Consider the following 16,844-nt stretch of genomic DNA (forward strand, 5'->3'; position numbering starts at 1 on the left):
CAGAGTAGTATAGTAGTTTGTATTGGACTCTGCGGGACTGGGTTCAAATCCTCATTCGTACCTGGGTGAACTTGGGCAAGTCACCTCTCTCAGCCTCAGAGGAAGTCAAGAGAAAAACTGAGCAAGAAAAACCTCAGAGAAGAGTCACTGGTCAGACCTTGTAAAATTGCAAATCTCAGGATTCAACAGGATGAAGCTATAGCATTTAAAGTAGTATCAAACTGCACTATTGCTACAGTGTGGATGCATCCTTTGTGTGGAAACCTGCTCTTATATGTTTCGAAAAAATCATTAATGGTGTGCTATTAGTTTATTCCAAAATCTCTCTCTCATATATATTCTTGTTTAGGGAAATGAAAACACAAGGAAAAACAACTAAAAGGTGAAAAACGGAGGCGTGTAATGAGAATGCTCCCTCCTGAGCAGCCGATAAAAACAGCATGGTTAAATCTCCAAGCACCCAACAGACGGCGAGAGAAACCAAACGGCGAGGAAACAAATCAGGGAGCCATTAGCGGCAATGAAAATGCATTAGCAACGAAGGGCCCAGTTCAGCCAGGGAGACATAAACATGCCCTTGTATGTTTTTTAATAGGCTTGTTATATTCATAAACTATAGTCGCGTTACACATCCAACCCATTCCCTGTAGCTGAATGCATGCAGGTTGAGTCTCCCTTATCCGAAATGCTTGGGATCAGGACTATTTTGGAATAGATGCATATATGTCCATCTTGGAGATGGGACACAAGCTTAAATACAAAATTCATTTATATTTTATGTATGCATTTGTTGTTGTTTCATGCCTTCAAGTAGTTTACGACTTATGGCAACCTGAAGGTGAAGCTATCATGGGGTTTTCTTGGCAAGGTTTGTTCAGAGGGGGTTTGCCATTGCTTTCCTCTGAGGCTGAGAGAGTGTGACTTAGAGATTAACAAACAGGCCTTCAATAAATACATTGGTTAAATATTCACACACACAACAGACTAAATCAATTAATTACCAGTTATTAGGGCCACATTCATTTGATGTTTTCAACAGACGTTTGAGGTAACTAGATTGCAGAGATCGCAAAACTTAACACGAAGTACTACTAGTCAGAAACGTCCAATGTGCATAGGAAATATCCAACGCACATGAGAAACGTCCAATGTGCATAAGAAATATCCAACGCACATGAGAAACGTCCAATGTGCATAAGAAATATTCAACGCACATGAGAAACGTCCAATGTGCATAGAAGCACCCGACGCACATTGAAAACCTCTTGCAGATGCAAGATCTTATCCACTTCTTTCCTACCTGCCCTTCCAAGGGACTTTGCCAAACTACAAATGCTGTAGATGGACCTACAGCATTCAAAGTGGTGCCAAAGTGCATTCTTTCCACAGTGCAGACGCGCCCCTAGTCGCTGGAGCAGCAAGGAATAAGTGTTCTTGCTCCATACTTTTCAGGAACAAGACCTGCCATTGCTGACAAATGTTTTTAAATGCGTTTTATCCGTACGCCACCCTGAGATATTGCGAGAGAGCGCAGGATATATTAATATTTGATTCCATCAATCCATATTCTTGCTCCTGCCATTACTAATGGCGGCCAGAACGGAGCCTGGTTAGAGACATACTTTCCTAAGGAGTTCCTAGGGAGAAAAATCGGATGCTATTTTTCCAAAGAGGGTAGCCGTACTTCTGTTACGGAGACAAAAGAAAAGGGACTCTTTATCAAAATCCGGAAGCCATACTTGCCCTCCCGTATCTTTAATGTGTTGTTGTTAGGCCCTTGAAGTTGTTTCCAACTTATGGCAACCCTAAGGCGAGTATCATTGGGTTTCCTTGGCAAGGTCTCTTCAGAGGAAGTTTGCCCTCACCATCCTCTGAGGCTGAGAGAGTGTGACTTGCTCAATGGGTTTCCAAATGTTAGCAATGCTAATTCACTGCCCTTGAGAACAGCTTTAGGGTTGCCATAAGTCAGGAATGACTTGAAGACACACAAGAACAAGAACAAGAACAAGAACAAGAACAAGAACAAGAACAAGATATTAAGGATGGAGTGAGCTTGTTTTCTGCTGCTCCGGAGACTAGGACACGGAGCACTGGATGCAAAGTACAGGAAAAAGCGATTTCACCTCATTAAGAGGAATAACTTAATGAGGATAAAAGATTAATGAGCGCAAGAACTGTTCAACGCCGGAACGGAGGGCGGTGGAGTCTCCATCTTTGGTGGTCTTTAAATAGAGTTTGGATGGGCATCTTTCAAGGGGGCTTGAGCTGGTGATCCCAGCATGGCAGAACGGAGTTGGTTTAGATGGCCTTTGTGGGTCCTTGCAACTCTCGGATTCTACGATTCAGGGGTTTCCAAAGAGATATTAAAAAGGAAATTTGGAAAATAAATCTATCTATCCATCTATCACGTTGAAAACCATATTGTCCCTTTTAATGTCACCCCAATTCCGCCATATATATATATGGTTCTCCATATTCACGGATTCTTTATCCATGGATTCAAGCAGCCACAGCTTGAAATATATCCCCCCAAAAATATCATTTCCAAAAAGCAAAGCTTGATTTTGCTGTAATACAAGGGACCCCATTTTACTTTGGCACTGTATTTAATGGGACTTGAGTTTCCATGGATTTTGGTGTGTGTGTGTGTATGTATATATGTATATAATGGGGGAATTGGAGTGACTTTAAAAGGGACAGTATGCTTTCCAGCATGAGCCATAGCTGCAAAAAGATGATGGGAAAGCAAACCAAGGTGAGAAGGAGGGAGAAACTGCTGACGCCGGAGATTATGGCGGAGACGCGGCATGACGGTTGCGTACAGACGGATCACACTTCTGCACGGAGCAAATATCGCACTCGCAGTCTTCACTTTCAAAGGCCATCCGTCAAAAAAAAAAATCCCCAGACCCCCAATAGGCATGTGATAGAAGCAGCTATTTATAGCTTATGGATCAACCCAATTTAGCATTCATTAGAGAGATTTCTGAGCTGTGTCCTGTCTGTTGGAATATGTTGAGGGCCTTGAAAGGATGCTCTGCACATGCTCAGGAACCATCTTTTTTTTACTTAACAACCGGCAAAGGCTGAGCCATAAATTCCAAAAATAAAGTTGCCTATGTATATATGGATATATGTGTGAGTGTATATTTATATGTACAGTACTATAAAATTGTAGCAGTATCAGTCAACTTTAACTTTTATGGTTGCATGCTGGATATACATACATACATACATACCTTGGAAATCCTGCTCCAGGTTCAAATCCCCAGACCTTCCTTGAATGCCCGGTCTCTGAGCATGTGCAAAGTGCATTTACAGCCCCTTCTGTGCACATGCACCGAGTGCAATCTTTGACCACAATGCAAATTTCATTCAACTTTCTCCCTCTCTGAGCATGGGCCGAGCGCATGTGATCAACTCGCCAAGCGCAACTGCACAGCCCATTATCTGAGTATGCTCCAAGTGCATTCCATCAACCGCTTCTCTGCGCATACGCCAAAGGCAATTCCACAGCCCCTTCTTTGACCATGTGCAAAGTGCATTCACACACCTGCCTCTCTGAGCATGCGTCAAGTGCGTTGGATCAGCCATCTCTCTGAGCATGTACCAAGTGTACGGTCTCTTCCAACTCTATTATATGGTCAACCACTTCTCTGAACATGCGCCAAGTGCATTCAATCAACCATTTCTGAAAGCGTGTGCCAGATGCAATTGCACAGCCCCGTCTCTGAGCATGTGCCAAATAAAATAGTACAGTTCTTTCTCTGAGTATGCGCCAAGTACATTTGACCAACCGCTCCCCTGAGCTTGCGCCAAGTGCAATCGCACAGCCCCCATGTGCCAAGGGCATTTCATCAACCATTTCTCTGAGCATGTGCCAAGTGCATGGTCTCTTCCAGTTCTATGATTCTATGATCAACCCACTTCTCTGAGCATGGGCCAAATGCAATTGCACAGCCATCTGAGCATGCACCAAGTGCATTCAATCAACCATTCCTCTGAGCGTGCACCAAGTGCAATTGCACAGCCCCTTCTCTAAGCATGTGCAGAGTGCAGTGGCACAGCCACAGAGTGCATAGCCATTGCCACACATAAAGAATTCGGGGTGAATCATGCAAGCGACATTACTCATCTATCCAGGGATCTGTATTGCTCTTTTTCCTGCGTGAGAAACAACATTTCTAACCCCAGTAAAAGCAGCATTTGCGTGTGCGGTTGTGTTGATTGTGTTTGTCGGGGTTGCTTTCCAGCCGACAAGGTCAGTCCACGCAACCTGCGCCTTGCAAATCCTTCTCCCTGATCCATTTCCCATCCATGGCTGGAAATGGACCATTAGCAACATGGCCGACAAACTTTAAAAACAAATGAAACCCTCGGAAGTCACCCAGGGGTGCCTTTCCTAACCATCATCACCCTCTTTTCAATAAGAATCCGCTTCCGAAGATGGAACCAGGGACAACATGTTAAAATAGACAAACCACCATTGGAACGGTGCAATCATTTCCAGATCTGATTTCAATATCAAAAGAGATAAATGAAGGAAAAATGGGTAGAAAGAGAAAGGCTTTGGAGGAAAGAAGGTCAGCAACAGAGACACGATGCAAGAAATTTGGGGGACAGAACAGACCAAAACCCCACAAATGCACAACATTTGAGACACCTAAGACCCCCTTTTTCCCCTCTTGACTCTGAAGACTGCCATTCAAAAGGCCCTCTGGCTGTGTTAAGACTACAAGCCCCATCGTCCCCAGACAACACACTGGTTATCTTTGCTGGATGGCAATGATGGAGGTTGCAATGAGACACAACTGGAGCGTTTTTTGGGGTGAGAGCAGGAGAAACAGAGAAAGGAAGGAAGGTGCTTTTAAAATCCAGTTATTTCCAAATCCTCAAGGAGCAAATTTTTGACAAATTTGGAGAAGGATTAAAAATAATAACAACAGAAGAGGATCTCTAGCGTCCATTATTATCATCATCATCATCATCATCATCATCATCATCATCTTGTCCTTTCTCTTCCTTGAATGTGCCCTGACCTGTATTTGCAGCTGCCAAAATGTCAAACGTCCTGGTTTTATTAATACACACACACACTTAATATATTTATTAATATATTATACATTTATTAATATATGAATGTGTGTGTGTGTGTGTGTGTGTGTGTGTGTGTGTGTGTGTGTGTGTTTGGATGCATGTGTATGAGAACCAAGCTCATGATCCAAACCTTCCCTTAATGCATCTCAGGCAAAAACAGGTCTCTGTTGTTGTTGTTATTTATAAAAGCATAGTTATTTTATTTTAATTAAAATTTGATATATCTATTTCCCCCGGTCTCATCATCATCATCATCATCGATGACATGGCTCAAAGTGGAAGATGCTTCCCTGTGTCCCCTATGGACCCCATATTCTTCATGAAGATGCTCTTGAGCTTTGGGAAAAGCAAAGCCCTCCCTGCCAGCTCCATCATTTTCCCTTCAAAGGACCCTGAATGAAAGATGTTAACAATCTAGGTTTGCAAAGGGATGGAGGGTATAGTTCGAGCGCCAAACACCGAACACCGAAACAGATTATGATTATTATTCCAGATTGCAATGCCGACACTCCAAGGTCATTTTTGCATACTGCAGCCGTACAAATTTCTGCACCTCTCCATCCATGCAAACGCACGCTTTTGCAAAGCCAGCTGTCCAGCTGACCTTCAAAAGGAGGGAGAAAAAGGAGACAGAAATGGTTGGGAAAAGGGGCAAAAATCTGACCTGAGGAGGGGTCTCTCTCCATCTTTCTCCTTCCTGAAGGTCCCTGGAATCACCAAAATGCAAGAAAGGCAAGGAAGAAATGCAAGAACTGCCAAGATGCAAGAAAGTGAGAGATACAGGGAAGAAAAGAAGGAGATGATGGAGATGGAAAGAGGCCAGAGCCCAAGGCAAGGTTTTCTGGGACAAAATGGCCACACCAAGGAGGAAAGAGGGCTGCACAATGTGGAGAGCCAAAGTGATGCCAAGGTAAGAAAGCATCCTCTCTAGGAAGGAAGGAAGAGAAAGCAAGGCTCCTGTCTGGCTTACCTCCAGTGGTACCCAAGGATGCTGGAGAGAGAAGATGCTCCTGGCTTCAAGGGCTCATCTCTGCCGTGCGCCACCACCGCCGTGTCAAATGGCAAAAAAGAGATGTGCAGCAGGAGGGGACCAGAGTGGCGTTAACACTGCAGCCTCTGAGAAGAAGAAGGAGGAGAAGAAGGAGGCAAGGCAACAGCAAGAGCAGCTGCTGGCTGGGTGACGGGAGAGTCCATTGTGGCTGAGAGGGAAGGGAAAAGGAATAGGAGGCAGGAGGAGGGATAAAACCCAGCCAAAAAGGGATGCAGGAATGGGAAGGAAGGCCACTCTTTCAGTCTGGTCTGGCCGATGGGGAAGATGCTGCAAGGAAGGCCTCGCAAGGGAGGCAGCTTTCCAGGCAAGGTATTTGGACTGGACCCTTCTCCAAGGGATGCTAAAGGGACTGATGATGGCAGAATTAGGCCGATGCAGCTGTCAGAAGAAGGAGGAGGGGTCGCAGTCTGGGTTTGGGTTCAGGATGTGGCACAGAAATCGGGATTTCTGTCCAGGTTTGAGTTCAGGACGTGGTGGAGAAATGACGCCCCCCTTGGTCCCCAGTTTTGTGGTAAGCATGACCTTTCAGCACAGGTGCGCCAAGGTGGACAGTTCTAGGTGGACCATCAGCCCTCCATATCTGTGGATGCTTGAACCCGTGGGTGAAAACATCCGCGGATATGGAGGGCTGACGGTCCCCTTGGTTTCCAGTTTCGTGGTAAGTATGATCTTTTGGCACAAGTGTGCCAAGAGGGACAGGTCTAGACGGACAGTCGGCCCTTTGTATCCATGAGTGTTTCCCCCCATGGGTTCAAGCATCTGCGGCTTGGAAATATATTTTTAAAAGGTATGTGTTCCAAAAGGGAAAGCCTGATTTTGCCTTTTAATAAAAGGGACACTTATTTCCACTATGCCATTGTATTCAAGGGGACTTGAACATCCACAGATTTTGGGATCCACAGAGGGGTCCTGCAACCAAACCCCAGCAGATGCCAATGGCCCACTGTAATAATGATGATGATTATGATAAAATAATAATAATAATAATAATAATAATAATAATAATAATAATACCCCATTGTATTAAAGGAACTTAAGCATTCACAGATTTTGGTACCCAGCAGATACCAAGGGCCCACTGTGGTGATGATGATGATGATGATGATGATGATGATGATGATGACAGTAATAATATCCCATTGAATTTAATGGAACTTGAGCATCCATGGATTTTGGCATCCATGAGTGGTCCTGAAACCAAACCCCAGCAGACACCAAAAACACACTGTAGTGGTAGTAGTAATACCTCGTTGTAGTTAATGGGACTTGAGTATATATAGATTTTGTGGCAATTATCTATCAACTTATTATTTTTTATTTATATCCCACCTTCCTCCTGGTACAGGATTCAAGGCAGCTATCTGTCTGTCTGTCTTGTCTAATCTTTTTTCAGCCAAGACAAAAAGGGACACTTGATGCGTTACATAGGCTGCATCCACATTGCAGAAATAATCCAGCTTGAAACCGCTTTAACTGCCATGGTTCAGTGCTATGGAATCTGGGGATTTGTAATTTGTTGTGGCCCCAGAGCTTTCTGACAAGTCACATACTCTCAGCCTCAGGGGAAGGTTATGGCAAACCTCCTCTGAATATATCTTGCCAGGAAAACCGCATGATAGATTCGCCTGAGTGTTGGAAATGACTTGAAGGCACACAACAACAATGAATGTTCCCCTTTTTAAATTCATGTATGAGCCGCCCTTGGTCCTGCTCAGCAGAAAAAGGAGACCATAATTAGTTATTTGATTCCTTTGTAAGGTAGAGCCAAGTGTCTTTCCGGTGCTTCCAAATGGAGACTTGCCAACGAGAGACTTTGCACGAAGCCAAACCTCACAGCCTCCCAGGCTGTCAAAGAAAGTGCTAACTTTTCCTCAACTATGTCTTTCTCCCCTTCGTTCCTTTTCCAAAAGCTGTCTTCATTATCACTTCCAGTTCCTGTGATGGCACTGAATAAGTTAGCCAAAAAGAGAACCAAGAAACGTTGCAGATCAGATACTGGTCCCACTGCTCTGAGACTCCAGAGCTGGTCCTTAACTCCTCCCTTCTCAAAGAACAAGGCAGCCTTTCGCAACTTTTACAGCTTGGTTGTTTTGTGCTTTCAGTAAAACAGTATCTCATGTGCATGTGTGTGCTTACCTGCAAGTTGTTTGTCAACTTATGGTGACCCCATGAGTTTCATAGGGTTTTCTTAGGCAAGGACAACTGAAGAGGTGGCTCTTCCAGTTCCTGTCTCTGAAATAAAGCCTCCAGCACTGGGTGTTCACTGGCAGTCGCCCATCCAAGAGCTAACCCTGCTTAGACTAGACAGGACCTGACGCCTTTAGACTATCTGTGTGTTTTCAAGTTGCGTGTTGACTTAAGGCAATCCTGTGAATTTCCTACGGTTTGGCAAGGAAACCTCAGGTGGTTTTGCCACCTCCTTCCTCTCAAATCTAGCTACAGCATCTGACATTCATTGGCGGTCTCTCATCCAAGATCTAACCCTGCTTAGCTTCAAAGAGCAGACAGGATCTGGTGCCTTTAGGGTACTTGTGTCTGTGTGTCAGTGCTTTCAAGTCACCTGTTGGCTTATGGAGACCATATGAATTTCAGAGAGTCTTCTTAGGCAAGGAAGACTCAGAGGTGGTTTGGCCAGTTTCTTCCTCTGAGCCTCCAGCACCGGACCCTGCCAACATTTTACTGATACTGTAAATACATACATGCACACAAGCCCTAAATACATGGGATAAAGACCACCGCTATTCCAAAATCAGATGGAATCTGTGTGTGTGTCCATATACTGTATATATGACTAAGTAAAAAGCAAGCTAATAGCACATCTCCCAACTTTAACTGCATCCTTCTGTATCCACACCAATCACCACACACATACCCTTTACCTTTTGCAACCAAAGAATGAGACCCAGCAAACTAGTTGTTTGACCATTGCACTACAACTCTGGAAAGCAGGATTCAAATCCCTGCTAAGTCATGGAAACCTACTGGCTGACCTTAGGCAAGTCCCATTCTTTCACCCTCAGAGAAACCCCCCTCTAAACAAATTCTGCTAAGAAAACACTGGCGATAGGGTTACCATAAGTTGGAAATGACCTGGAGGCACACAACAGCAACATTTGAAGAATGTGGAAACCGCAAAATTTTGCAGATGTATTTTTTCAGTCTTCCGTTAATCACTTATACACACACACACATTCCCTAACTATATGGAGTAAACACCACCAACATATATTTCAAGGCAAGGTAGGATAAGCCAGAATACCAAATCCCTTACAAAAGCACAAAGATCATACCAAAAGACCCAACTATGGGCCTGCTGTGGGCTGGAGTGAATTTTGAACACACTGTTGATCCCCTGGGGCCCTCTTAATCCACACAGAAGGTACAAGGAGGGTTGAGATAAGACAGGACTGATGTTGAAGGAGGAACAAGAATGAGTCTTAAAAAGCCATCAAAGAAGATTTGGGGAGGAATCCCACTCTTTTTTTATTTGCAAATATAGTTGCTACGTAGGGATTCACAAACAGGAGTCACAGTCATGAAGGGGAAAAAAAGTTTTAAAATCTTTCTCTGAGGCAATGGGACTAATAAAAGACGTAATAATGATAATAATAATAATGATGATGATAGAGGAGCAACACAATAATGCTGCTGGAGCAAATGGCAGATGTTTTCCCACACACACCCTGGGAAGTGAGACATGACTTGCTGGAATGTTTGTCCAAAAAGACACAAAATAAGTAAAGAGCAAAGGAAATTTCAGTGGGTTTTTGTTTCTGACACAGCGCCTGCGAGGCCCCCTGGTCTAAGGCGGAAGAGGTCCCCGCATGGGCCCCCGTGGAGGAACCATGGGCCTCTGGGCAGGCCGAGGCGGAAGAGGGATTCTCTGGTAGCCGTAGGGTGGGGGGCGCGGGGGGCCGTTGTACCCGTGTGGCGGCATCAAAGGAGGCGGCCCGCGCATGCCATGGGGCGGCATGGGACCAGGGTGACCTGGAGAAAGAAGAGGCACAGGGAGTTAAATGGGATGGGCAGCATACACTTTGACAAGCCCTGCCTTACAGCCGCTAGCAACATTTGCAATATCCCCAACCCAGTCCTTTTCCAGATGTCCTGAATGACACAACTCCCGCTACCCACAAAGCTAGCTTGGGGCTTATGGGAGCTGCTACCCGAAATAGCTAGAGACCACTCAGGTGGGGAGGAGGGGATGATTACTGACTTATCAAAATGGCTGGACCTGTTCTAGGGAATTAACGCAAATATAAATAAACTATTCAGTAAAAGCATGCAAAAACTGAAAGCAATTTGGACCTTTTCTGGGGAATTAATGCAAATATAAATAAACCAGTCAATAAGTCTCTGTACTGGGAGGGAGGCAGATATGAAGATGATGATGATGATGATGATAACAACAACAACAACAATAATAATAATAGCAGCAGCAGCATACAAAAACCAAAAACAAAATGAAGTGAAAAATTGGCTGGAATGGTTTGTCTCGCAATGCATGGAATAGCACAGAGAGTGCCAAGTCTGGCCCCCACTTACCCATTGGTGATCCGAAGTGAGGCCCCCTGGGTGGCATTCCCATGGGGGGTGGCCCAGGGTGAGGCATGCCCGGAGGAGGGCGAGGGGGAGGCTGGCCCCCGGCTCCAGGGGGACCTGGGTGGTGTGGGCCCATCCCAGGCATCCCGTGGTGAACCTGCATCTGAGGCATCCCTGGAAAATCAAAACAAACAGATGAATCAGATAGAACCCACTTGCTAGATCACTAGGTGAAAACAGCCAAAAATTCTTCCTAGTGTGTTATCCTTCCCAATGGGTTTTCTGCACTGTCAAGAAACTTGTTTTTCACTGTAGAACAAAATAATTACAAATATTCTTTCCATTGCCAACGATCTTTGGTCAAAAGTGGGGAAAGTGCCCATAGCACAGAACTCACCTGGATGCATGCCGCTGGGAGGGAAAGGGTGCGGGTGGGGAGGATGAGCCCCACCAGGAGCTCCTCCAGAAGGTGGTCCTGGGGCCCCAGCACCAGGCGGCATGGGTGGGGGCGGCATAGCCGGAGGCATCCCCGGGGGCATGGCTCCTGGAGGGGGCACCGGTGGAGGGAATGAACCAGGCGGCGGGATCCCTATGAGAGAAAACACAGAGCATTTTGAAACACAGAAGAACACACAAGAATGTTGCCACTCAAGATTAGATGGTTTGGTTCAATAGCTTCACACACACAGCTATTACTGTAAGGCACATGGACAAAGATGAGTATGTGGCTCAACTCTCAGCCTTCTCCATTCAAACTGATCTCTAAGCTTCAAAATCAAGCTGCTGGTTAAAATATACAGTCCTAAAAGGCACACAGTTAGATCAACTGCTGACAGTGTACATCTTTAACTCAGCACGCTGCTTTTCAAACAGCTCAACATACTCAAGCAACAGCAATAAAATCTGTGAAGCATTCAAACCATCAGAAGAAAAAGACTCATGGGACAAGGCAAATTTCTCTTTAAAGCCACAGGAGTCTGGAACATGAAACCCAACCAAAAAGGGGGGAATTTTTTGCAAAGGCATTTATTTATTTATTTCTTCTGGCTTGTAGAGTCAGGGTTGTAAAAGGTATATTGTTTTCAACTGTACTGTTTTACTGGGGTTTTAAAATAATGTTTCAACGTGCATGTTTTAAGATGTTCTGATACAGTTAATACAGGTTAAAGTATCCCTTATCCGAAATGCTTGGGACCAGAAGAGTTTTGGAGATGGGATTTTTTCAGATTATACGGTAGCATAGCAAGTATTTGTAAGGAGAGAGGTGCAAGGAACTTTGAAATGTTGGGTGTGGACTCACACCAAGCACTATGCTTGGATTCTAGCCATTTCACAGATACTCAGTCTTTTTCCAGCCTCGTGTCTTTTTGCCACTAACCTCTTGCTTCTGACTTTGAGACCGCAGCTGCAATATTCCTGCTCTCCAGCCTCACGTCTCATTCGTTCACTACTTGTGTTATGTATGAGACATGAAGCTGGAGAGACTGATCATGAGAGATGAACAAGCAGGAGAGCTGTCACTGCTGCCTCAAAGGCAGAAGCGGGTGCCTGACAGCAAAAAGTTTAGGTTTTTTGAGGTGTTCAGATTTTATTTTTTTGGATTAGGGGTGGACCACCTGTAGTCATGTTGACATTTTGTTGGTTTTAATTACACTGTAGTCACTCTAATGTGTAAGCATCTTGAGTCTCAATCTTGGAGGAAAGTGGGATATAAAGTTGACAACAACAACCAATGATAATAATAATACCTGGTGGGGTGACCCCAGGTCCCAAGGTGGTAACAACTGGGGTTGGCACAGATGGAGGGGGAGGAGCATCTGCAAAGAGCTGGTGGGGCCGGTCTGCCTGGGAGAGGGGATTCTGGGCGGCCAGGAGCCGCTCAGCAGCTGAGCCGTGCCTCTCGCCCTTGGAGTCCTTCTTGAAGGCGTAGGAGACTGTGATGGGGCGGTTGCAGAGGTACTGCCCATTCATAGCTTCGATGGCAGCGTCCGAAGCATCAAAGCTGGCAAAGTTGATGAAGGCATAGCCTTTGGAGTTGCCTGTGTCGGGGTCCCGCATGATCTTGGGGGTTTGCAGGATGACCCCAAAAGCGCTGAAGGTGTCGTACAATAGCTTCTCGTCAATCTCAGGGTCCAGGTTGCCAATGAAGATGTTGGCCCCCACGTCCAGGTTTTTGTTGTGGGCTGAGGCCTTGTTGACCCGGATCGGCTTCCCATAGAGCTTGATCATGTTCATGATCTTGATGGCGTAGTCGGCATCCTCCTCGCTGAGGAACTCCACAAACCCATAGCCTGAAAAGGAAGGCAAGTCAAGAGCTGTGTAGAACAGAATGTGACGCACATCTTGCCAGTGCTGTACATCATTCAGTTCATTCCTACTTATCTAATTAATTTATATCCTTCTAGCGAACCACAAATCAAATTTATCATAGGGTTTTCTTAGGAAGGAAAATCCTCAGAGTAGGTTCTGACAATTCTGTCCTCTGAAATAGAGCCTACAGCAGCTGGGATTCATTGGCAGTCTTCTATCCAAGTACAGTAGGCCCTTGCCTTACACGGGGGGAACCGTTCCAGACCCCCCTGCATAAGGCGAATTCCGCCTATGCTCAAGCCCCATTCATTTGAATAGGGCTCATGCGCAGCGGCGCAAGAGCGTGCGGGGTGCCATGGGCACGTGCCCCATTCATGTGAATGGGACGTGCAGCCCCTTGCGCCCCCCACAGCTTGAGCGCGTATGCTCAAGTCCGTGTAAAGTACGCCCGCGTATAACGCAGGTGCACTGTATGAACCAGGGCTGACCTGGCTTAGCTTCCAAGATCAGACGGGATCTGTTGCCTTTATAGTGGAGCGCTTATTCAACCCTAGGTCCAAGGCATATTGTAGAAATAATCCAGGTCGAGACAGCTTTAACTGCCCTGTCTCAGTGCTAGGGAATTCTGGGAACTGTACTTTTGTGAGGCATTCAGCCTTCTCTGTCAGGAAGCCCCAGGGCCTCAATAAGCTACAATTCCCAGGACTCCCTAGCACTGACCTAGGGCCGTTCAAGCAGTCTCAACCTGGATTATTTATATGTATTTATATATTTATTATTTAGGTATTTATATCCCGCCCTTCAGCCCTAATGGCTCTCAGGGCGGCTTACAATTATTATTTTTAATTAGACAGTTCCCTGCTCTCAGGCTTACAATCTAAAAGACACGAAACAAAAGGAGAAGGGAATGGTGGAGGGAAAGGGGAAATTTCTGCAGTGTGTTTTGGACCGGACACAAACCAACGCTACTCCACGGACGGTGCTGGCGTGGCTTACCTTGGTGCTGTCCGGTGACTCTGTCCTTGGGCATGTGGGTGTTGACCACCGGCCCCGCTTGGAGGAAGAGCTCCCAAAGGAGGGGCTCGCTGACCTTTTCATCCAGGCCGCCAACATACACAGTGGCATCTGCATTAAATAAGAGAGCGGTTACATGAACAAATCCCTCCACGCATCCTGTTTGTTGCTGTTGCTGTTGTTATCATTTGCTCTCAGCTTGACTTTGGCTTACGGCGACCCTCTGTGAGACCTCAAAGAGGAGGGCTGCCCTACTCAGGTCTTGTAAACTGAAGGCAGAATAGCTTCTCTGGGGGAGAATCGTGGCCTCATAGAGTTGGAAGGGACCACAAGGGCTATCTATTCCAACCCGATTCCATGCAACAAGTCACAACTTGAAACTCTGTTTAATGGCCTGAAGTGAAAGAGAGTCCATCAACCTCCAAGGCTTTCAGTCCCATTAGAGCTCGGAAAGGACGGACCTTGTTGGACTACATCTCCCAGAAACCCCAAGCCAGCAGCTGGGCTATCACTTGTAGCTCCCCAAACTACAAATCCCAGAGTACCATAGCATGAAGCCATGGCAGTTAAAGTGGAGTCAAACCACATTCATACTGACCAGCCTTCGGTCCCCAGCTTGGCTCATTAAACACACTGGGTCACAATAATAATTATTATAATAATAACAGTTATTTCTATCCTGCCTCTCCAATAAAATCCATAAAGTATAAAATGAAATGAATCTCACTATCCCCTCCTTCCTTAACAAAGAACATAATAATATAATACTTGAGTTTGGGCAAGTCACACTGTCTCAGCCTCAGAGGAAGGCAAGGACACACAAGCCTTGCCCAGAAAACCCTATGTTCACTTTATGAGAATGGCTAGAAGGCATATAATTATTATAACCTCTTCAACAAGATTGAGGCGGCTTACATTGGTAAAAAGCCATATCATTACAATAAAATAAATCCCACTATCCCCGCCTTTCTTAAACCAAATCTATATACTAATTGCAACATAACAATGGCTATAGTAAAACACAGTTAAAATTATCAAGACCATCATAACAAGACCAAAATATCATACAACATTATATTTTAAAGAAAGGTGGGTTGTTTTTTTAAAGCCACTTGGTTTAAATCGTGGTTTAAACAACCCTGGTTTAAACCTGGAGCCAAAGAGAGACCTTTTGGGGGAGGAAATCTTTTAATTTACTTAATTTTAATGGAGCTCCCCCATCCAGGAATAGTCTATCCACAATCCCACCCACTCAGACCACAATATTCTCCTTCTTTGCGCTTATAAACAGGGCCAGCCTCCATTTGCCTTACCTTGGTTCCTCTCTGAGATGGGTCCCGCCGCCATTTTGGACCCTACACTCCCCTCCTGCCCGTCTGCAAGCCCACTTCCGGTTCAGACCGGAAGTACGGCGCCGAGTGAGGGCAAGTTGTACCCTCCAGCGGCCATATTGTACTCGGGCAAACGAAGAGGGGGCGGCGCCATTTTGAACTCCACACTCACTCCTGTCTTTACTACCGTCAACATGCTCACTTCCGTTCCAAACCGGAAGTAAGACGCCGAGTAAGGGCAAGTTGTACCCTCCGGCGGCCATCTTGTACTCGGGCAAACGAAGAGGGCGGCGCCATTTTGAACCCAACACTCAGTCCTATCTATATACCGTCAGCAAGCTCATTTCCGTTCCAGAACGGAAGTTGGCCTCAGTTGAGGGCAAGGCGTTAACAGCCGTTGAGAGAAGGATAAAAAAAAAGTCCGTTAGGGGGAGGGGCTTCTACGTCAAGTTCTGTCCCGCCCCTTACTCCAGGGAGCCAATCAGAGCCAATAAATCCTCCCGCCGCGCATGCGCATTGTCAGTCGCGCGCCCCTGAGGCGATTTTGTGGCTTTTTACCTCAGGTTTCTGAGGTAAAAAAAACATTCGTATGTTTTAGTTGATAAAGCATATATAAACCAAACCAAAAAAATAGGTCACGAATCACATTTAAGCGCCTCTATACTGCGAGGTTTCCAGTCAAAATAGTGCCTCTGAGCATGTACAGAGTGCCACAAACAAAGCACGATTTCCCCTTCACACAGCTACCTTTTCCTTTCCCCACAAAAAAAGTAATTTCTCTTATGTTAACTGTTGAAAACCATTTATATGTTTTAGTTTAGCTCTCTTTCTTTGGAGACCTTTTTGTTCATATGCTTATAAATACGTCACGAGTCATATTTAAGGGCCACTACTATACTTGAAGGTTCCAGTCAGAATGATGCCCCTGAGCATGTACAGAGTGCCACAACAAAGCACTATTTCCCCTTCACCACACAGTGGCCTCTTCCTTCTTCCCGCCAAAAAAGTAACTTTCCCAAGCTCTGCTGCAACCAGACATTTGCCCAAAGGCAGTTATGAGAGAAAATAATAATAATTTGAATTTGAAACCATTTTAACTGCCATGGGCTCTTATTATCCCACATAAATATTGGGATTTGTAGTTTGGTGAGGCACTGACAGACCAAACTACAAATCCCAGGACTCCACAGAAAAGTCATAGCAGTTAAAGCGGCCTCACACTGCTTTAACTCTTCAGTGCGGATACCTCCCTGGTTAAAACGTTTCCATTACATTAATACGTTTCCCTGTTTTAATCGCTTTATATCATTTGTAACGAATGTCTACCCATATTTGACATTTGTTTTTTTCTCCACAGTACATATTTGTTTGTTTGTGTGTATGTATGTGTGTAGATAGATAGATAGAGATATAGATACATAGTATATTCCAAATTATTTAGTTCAAGCGGCAGATACCTAGAAGACATCAATCCTCCTTCAGGTAAAATAAGCAGAAAT

General features: G+C 45.2%; 3 protein-coding genes across 6 annotated transcripts in view; 1 reads left to right on the plus strand and 2 right to left on the minus strand.

Moving 5' to 3' along the window:
• The window catches only part of SV2A (synaptic vesicle glycoprotein 2A), a 32,561-nt gene extending 26,135 nt beyond the window's left edge, over positions 1-6,426 (minus strand). Inside the window, exon 1 of one of the 3 annotated variants that reach the window (XM_089483830.1) lies at positions 6,068-6,426. The gene's annotated coding sequence lies outside the window, so the exon portion shown is untranslated. Of the gene's footprint in view, positions 1-5,761; positions 5,851-6,067 lie in introns of those variants that run through there. The other 2 variants (XM_089483827.1, XM_089483828.1) reach the window with 2 other exon arrangements.
• A 3,175-nt stretch (positions 6,427-9,601) lies between these two features.
• Positions 9,602-15,731, minus strand: SF3B4 (splicing factor 3b subunit 4). The gene is made up of 6 exons (XM_089482763.1): positions 15,328-15,731; positions 13,997-14,125; positions 12,439-12,981; positions 11,088-11,279; positions 10,694-10,864; positions 9,602-10,135 (listed from the first exon to the last, which is right to left on the minus strand). Exons 1-6 carry the CDS (start codon positions 15,359-15,361, stop codon positions 9,951-9,953), a joined length of 1,254 nt encoding a protein of 417 aa, XP_089338889.1. The 5' UTR covers positions 15,362-15,731; the 3' UTR covers positions 9,602-9,950.
• Positions 15,732-16,000: 269 nt separating this feature from the next.
• The window catches only part of VPS45 (vacuolar protein sorting 45 homolog), a 79,633-nt gene continuing 78,789 nt past the window's right edge, over positions 16,001-16,844 (plus strand). Inside the window, exon 1 of one of the 2 annotated variants that reach the window (XM_089482757.1) lies at positions 16,001-16,115. The gene's annotated coding sequence lies outside the window, so the exon portion shown is untranslated. Of the gene's footprint in view, positions 16,116-16,794; positions 16,828-16,844 lie in introns of those variants that run through there. The other variant, XM_089482756.1, reaches the window with a different exon arrangement.

This window comes from Sceloporus occidentalis, unplaced genomic scaffold (assembly GCF_023333645.1).
Source record: "Sceloporus occidentalis isolate IW3139 unplaced genomic scaffold, rSceOcc1.0.p SCAF_20, whole genome shotgun sequence".
Classification (NCBI taxonomy): Eukaryota; Metazoa; Chordata; class Lepidosauria; order Squamata; family Phrynosomatidae; genus Sceloporus; species Sceloporus occidentalis.